The sequence below is a fragment of the Nyctibius grandis genome, chromosome 22 (assembly GCF_013368605.1).
Source record: "Nyctibius grandis isolate bNycGra1 chromosome 22, bNycGra1.pri, whole genome shotgun sequence".
NCBI lineage: Eukaryota > Metazoa > Chordata > Aves > Nyctibiiformes > Nyctibiidae > Nyctibius > Nyctibius grandis.
The window spans coordinates 253,623-259,622 of record NC_090679.1 but is presented as its reverse complement, the minus strand read 5'-3'; the positions used below and the strand labels follow the sequence as shown (position 1 = coordinate 259,622).

Below are 6,000 nucleotides of genomic sequence, written 5' to 3'. Positions count from 1 at the left end.
GAGGATCTGGAGGAAAAATGAAATGTATCCAAGTCTGGAAAGGATTACTGGGGCTGTTTAACAAATTGGAGAGATATCTTTCAGACACTTCATGCTAAAACTATTAAAAAAAAATTAATAATCAACTAAATTCAAGGTGAAGCATAACCAGGAACAGAAAAAAATTTATAGGTCTTCCAGTAAACACAGGTGATCAATACAGCACAGTTTCACTTTGGAGATGGTACAACACCTGCAGTAAGCTGTGATGTTTGCTCAGCGCTGACTCAGAAGGAAGAAATATTTTCATGTGCAATTCTTATTGCAACATTTCGATTTCGTCAGACTTTCTTGTCCAAGTACTAACTTGACTTGAGACTACTTAGCTTGTCACTGCATAATGCATGTGGTAGACAGGCATTTTCATTTAAAGAAAGTTTAAAGGTTTGGGTCTCTTCCTTTTTTCACCTCTCCTTAAGCCTGGGCCATAGAGAAAAAATTACTATGGTTTGTACACATCTCATTAGCTCTTTCGGACATTAACCCTCATCCATGCTACATACTTATGTGTCAGAGGCACAAGGACCAATGGGGAAGAAGAAATGAGAGGCGGGAAGGGGTTACTGGGTGAAAGAGGGACACTTTGGATGTCCAGAACCAGAAGGTCTATCAGAGAAGGATCAGGCTGAGGGGCAATCTAGGTAAAGTGCCCTTCAGTTGCCTATGCCTATCTATCATTCTCACAACTATCAAATCATAGGTTTGCTTGATTTGGGGTGATGGAGGTTGTTTGTTTGTTTAATAATCCGTGTTACAGTCATGAAAACAAATAGTAGATAGCAGAAGTAAAAGAGAGAAATACTGTCTGTACTGAGGCTTATAACAATTTTCTGTTGACTTCCGGGATGCAGAGCTCTGCCCATTACCTTTGAACTTCCTGGCAACTCCCAGGCTTATAAAGTGATTCCAAAACTCATGGAGTGAGCTATGAATGTTGTGTGTATGTTCTTAGCTTTGTTGGTGCTCTGTGTTAAAACAGAGACACTTTCCATGAGCAGATAGTCGATGCCAGCGAAATGCTCTGAACAGGGCCTCCAGGCGTATGGCAACAGGAATAACAAAACATTCAGGACGCTTTTGTCATATGTGAGGTGCAGCCTCCCCCGCAGGCTCTAGGACCCGGTGCAGCTGAGTCAGGATGATACTTGTCCCTTGGCAGGTGGAGGTTGTAGTAGAACGAGAGGCGGCCCTGGGCTTCAGACATCTTGACTCTTCTTTCCACCACTTGGGAGTTTATCCAAATTGTTGAAGTCTTCTAAATTTGTTGGAATTCAGCTTCAGGCTACTTTTTGAGAGGAAAGCAAGATGTCAAGGAAAAGTGTTCCAGGCTGCTTCTCTAGAATGATATGGAAAAAGCATTTTTTCAAGGAAACCTGCTGCCGATGTGGTACTCCAGACACTGAAATTCAAAATGAAGAGCTGGGGAAGAGAGGAAAAGTAAAGAAAAGAAAGAAGAAAAATGAAAATAAACGAGTCATCATCTCCAATTTTCTCCTCGGGAGTAAGAAGTGGAAGGAAAATCCAAACAGATACTATGACTCCAATAAAATTAAGACCACAAAATATACCATCTTGACTTTCCTCCCTAAAAATATCTATGAGCAGTTTCACCGCTTTGCCAATATTTATTTTGTGGTTATTGCATTGCTGAATTTTGTGCCAGTGGTGAATGCTTTCCAACCAGAAGTTTCTGTGATCCCAATTTGTGTTATAATGGCCATTACAGCCATTAAAGATGCTTGGGAGGACTTTCGGCGGTATAAATTAGACAAAGAAATCAATAATATGGGATGCTACATTTACAGCAGGTGAGTTTCATATTTTTTTTTTTTACAAAAAAAAAAAAAAGTTGGCTTGAGATCTTTTGTCAATGGTGAGACTTTTTGTTTAAAAAGATTAATAAATGCCTACTGGAAAATTACAGCGACTAAGTAAAAGAGGGAAAAGTCATAGTGACTGCATAACACCTGGTATTTGTTCTGATACAGGGAAAGATATTTCTTTTTTTGTTTAAACCTCATGTTCCGATTGGGAAGGAAAGTTTGAGTTTTGTGGTATTAGGGTGGCTATCAGCTTCTTAGTGCAGTGAAAACAGGTGCTTAAATAGCTACCGAGCACCTGGATTTCTAAGGAACTTTCAAGAGGGCTTAATTCTATCAATATAAGGTAGCACAGAACAAGATCTGTCATGGGACCTATTTGCATCCTTAGATATCAAGAAATTTTTTAAAAATGTAGCCCTTCGAACTACTTTGAATTGTATACTTTAAACTGTAGACTAGTTGTATCTCTTTTACTAGGTTGTATGTAAAGTAGAACTGTGTAAAAATGCAGTTTAAAAATGGGAGACAGTAATATATGCCTCTGTTCAGTCGTCTCTGAATTAACTACATGTGTCTGTGCTCACTTCTTCAAAATGTTTCATGACCTCATGCTTTTAGGACTGTTCTCTCAACAAAGTAGAAAATTACTTCTCCCTGTTAAAATATCACATCTGGGAGTCAGAGAAGGAAAACTTTCTATCTTCCTGAATGTTTCTTGTCATCCCTCAAATTAATCAAGAGTGTTTTATATAATGTATGCTTTCACATGCAAGAACTTGCAGAACTCTGGCTTTTATCACACATTGCTGTCATTTCTGTTTGTTTCTCTTGCATGTGTTTGTCAGATTTTTATTTTTATATCCTGCTGGTTAAACAGGAAAACCATGGATTTGCTTCTTTGGGGGCTAAACTTATCTCCGCATATAGTTAGAGACTTGTCAGAAACAAAATGGTACTTCTCTCCTTGACAAATTACCTAAAAAAGCAAACATTTTACAAGTTTCTAAGTATTGTTCATTTAAGACGACGTCTCTTTTTTTTTTCTCTTCTTTTTTTTTTTAATCTTTGCAATGTTGCATTAATCCATGAGGCAATGGGTTATTTGTTAACACTTGTTAAAACCAGTATGAAAGAGAACAGGTGGTACGGTAGGTAGTAATGAATGGATCTGCAATCTTATTTATTTCCTCTTTACGTAAATGAACGAAGTTAATTTGTATCTAAAAGTCTCTTACCGTGAGAAGTGAGGAATACAATAAAACTTGTTTTGTGTAAGAGAAAAATGTCCATCATGGAATTACAACATACGTACAGATCCAGATTCAAGTTCTAGCCATGAGTACTTCCTTATGCAGAAACTTGACACAATCTTGTCTTAAAATTGGTTACCCCATCCCATAAAAAAGACTTTGATCTATGAATAAAACTTGTCTGGAATCTTGTCTTTCACCAAAATTTTAAGGCCTAAAAAGGTGATGTAAGGGAAAGGAAAATGAGTAGGGCTTCAGCCTGTAGCATTCATCCTGTCTGGAAAAATTGTGGGTAATTACAATTGCCATCTGATCAGTAGCTACAGCTTATTATGCCATGAATAATTTTAATCAGGCTTCTGTGGTGCTTTGGGAAGCTGATATTTCTTGTTCTTCTTGCTAGCTGCAAAGTCATGGAAGTGCATGATGTCTTTTCATTTTCTTCCTTATGAATCATCTGCTGTAGGTAATTTTTTAACACAGGTGAAAGACTTTTTCAACACACTGCAAGTTTTGTTAATCTTGTGGCAGCAAAGAATTCTTTTTAATAGAGTAATTGATCTTCTATCGTAAGATGAAAAATTACTTCAATTTTAAGAGTTAATCTTGGAGAGTATATTGTCTTTATTTCGTATTTCAATAACAAAAACTCTGGTTCTTGTTCCGAAAGAAATGTGAAGGCAGAACAATCTTATCCAAATGCTGAATGTTCTTCAAAACTTTCTTGAAGACTGGGGGAAATGCAGTAACTTGCCTTCTTTCAGCACAGAGCAAGGGAAATTGAATTTAAACAGTATGCCCTGTAAACACATTCCTTCTAATTTTCGTTTCACATAGATCAGCTGGAATTGGGTAATCTAGTCTGCTAGTCAAATGAAGGAAAAGACACTTCAAGTAGCTTGTTTAAAGAATGTTTAATTGAGAAAATGGGAGACAATTAATAGACATTAAAGTGTCTTGGGGGAGATGCAATAACATAGATCTGATGTTTGATTGTGGAGATTTTAATTTCTGAACCAAAACTTTTGGAATCATAATAATTGTGTACAAACTGTTGTACTGTCAGAACAAATCTCACAACACCAAAAGAAGAGAACAAAAAATTCATTTGCAGATGGTACAGACCTATGTGTAGTTGCTTCCTTTCTTCTGGTATTTTTTAAAATACACATTGTCTGCTTTTAAATTTTCCAAGAAAAGGGGTTTCCATTACTACAAAATGTGATTGTCAAAGCATTTTCTATGATATTATGCTTTGTTATCCCTCTTTAATTGCATTCAAATTCCTTAAGTCACTTGGTTTCATGCAACCCTAGTTAGTTTATTCTTCATCCATAATTTAACTATAATCTTCAATTATGTGTGATTTTTATCACGTTCGTTTTGCTACCCCCAGACCCCTTTTAGTCAAGCTCTGTATATAGATCACCCTTTTCATCTTTCTTGTCAGTCAGCCCCTCCAAACCTACTGTGGTTACTTTTCTCTGAACTCACTCCAGTTTGTCATTAACTTACTAACCACAGGGGCCGGCACTGAATGTCATATACAAACCTGTAAGTGAATGTCATATACAAACCTGTAAGTGAATGTCAACCCAACTGTTGCTAAAAGCTATAATTTAATTTTCTTGAAGTTCTGTAATGTTCAAGGAACTACTTGATATGTAATTAATGTATGGCCTGGATCTGATATACCCCTAGGATTAAGCTATAATGGTCTGTAAATATTACATAGCATTCAGACAGGTTTTTACATCGGTTTCACACTTCTGGAAGATTTAACCTAAATTTTTCTGTGTCTCAATAGACACTCAGATACAAATGCCAAGGATTGTGCACAGTTCAAGATGGCACAGCAACATGCTTGACTGAATGCACGTACATCAGGTAGCAGCAGCCATAAAAACATTAACATTATTTAAGCTATTCACATTGCTTAATTTTAAGCACTGAAACTCGGATATCTGAGACAGTGACTCAGAGAAGCCTAGTTTATATGCTTTGATTCATCCTGTGGAGCTGTTGGATAACTAGATAAGTCATCACGCACCTAAATGAGACAACCTGATTGCTCTTTCAATAGAAAGTTCTTCTGTGATGCTTTCAGGCCCTGTGGTTTTCAAATAGTTCCTAGAAGCATCAGTCTCCTCTTCCGCTGTAGGTCCACTGATGTCTGTGGTACAAAAAAGTCAGGCTGGCCTTTGCTCTGACTTTTTATCTGCTTAGTGTAAGGTTTTAGAACATTTAAAGACTGCTGCCTCAGCACTAACTCTGGGGTAGTCCTAGAGCAGTGATGTGAAAATAAGGAAAAAACAAAGAACTAATCTCTCTGTTGCACAAAGTCAGAACTGCCAACAGCTGAAAAACTGGAAATGGCTTAAGCTAGACTCACTGGTTTGAAAGAGCATTAAAACATTTCAGTCGACTGAAGTTTTGTAATTCAGTGTTGTAATTTATGAGGCAAATGTTAGATTCATTTTTTAAGAAATCTCTATGACAGCAATGGAGATCTGCTTGCCTACAGGTTACTGTATATACAGTATACTTTATATTTTCTTAAAATTTGAGAAACCAGGTAGTGAAGGCAGAGGCTGCTTTTCTGTTTCAACCTCCTTCATATACTCTGATGAGCTGGACCTTCTGAAGGTCTCTCTGAGGAGAGATTGAACCTCCCTGGATGCTCCCCATGTCTGGGAGAGCAGCTGGGGTTGGCCAGAGATGTAATGACCAACAAGGGTCTGTGGCATCTGGAAGATAGCAGCAAAGGGTAGGGAGCATGCTTGAAAACAGCAATTGACCTACCGTCAAATCTCGGAGGTGAAAGAAAAAAGAACTTTTCTTTGGACCCTGTAAACTTCATATGCAGCTCATTCAATCCAGGGTGAACC

At 37.5% G+C, this 6,000-nt stretch overlaps 1 protein-coding gene across 1 annotated transcript in view; it reads left to right on the top strand.

Annotated features, from left to right (window-relative positions):
- Positions 1-1,344: 1,344 nt before the first annotated feature.
- ATP10B (ATPase phospholipid transporting 10B (putative)) overlaps positions 1,345-6,000 on the top strand; it is a 52,935-nt gene continuing 48,279 nt past the window's right edge. Inside the window, exon 1 of the mRNA XM_068417114.1 lies at positions 1,345-1,847. Coding sequence (XP_068273215.1) covers positions 1,345-1,847 — 503 coding nt within the window. The remainder of the gene's footprint in view (positions 1,848-6,000) is intronic.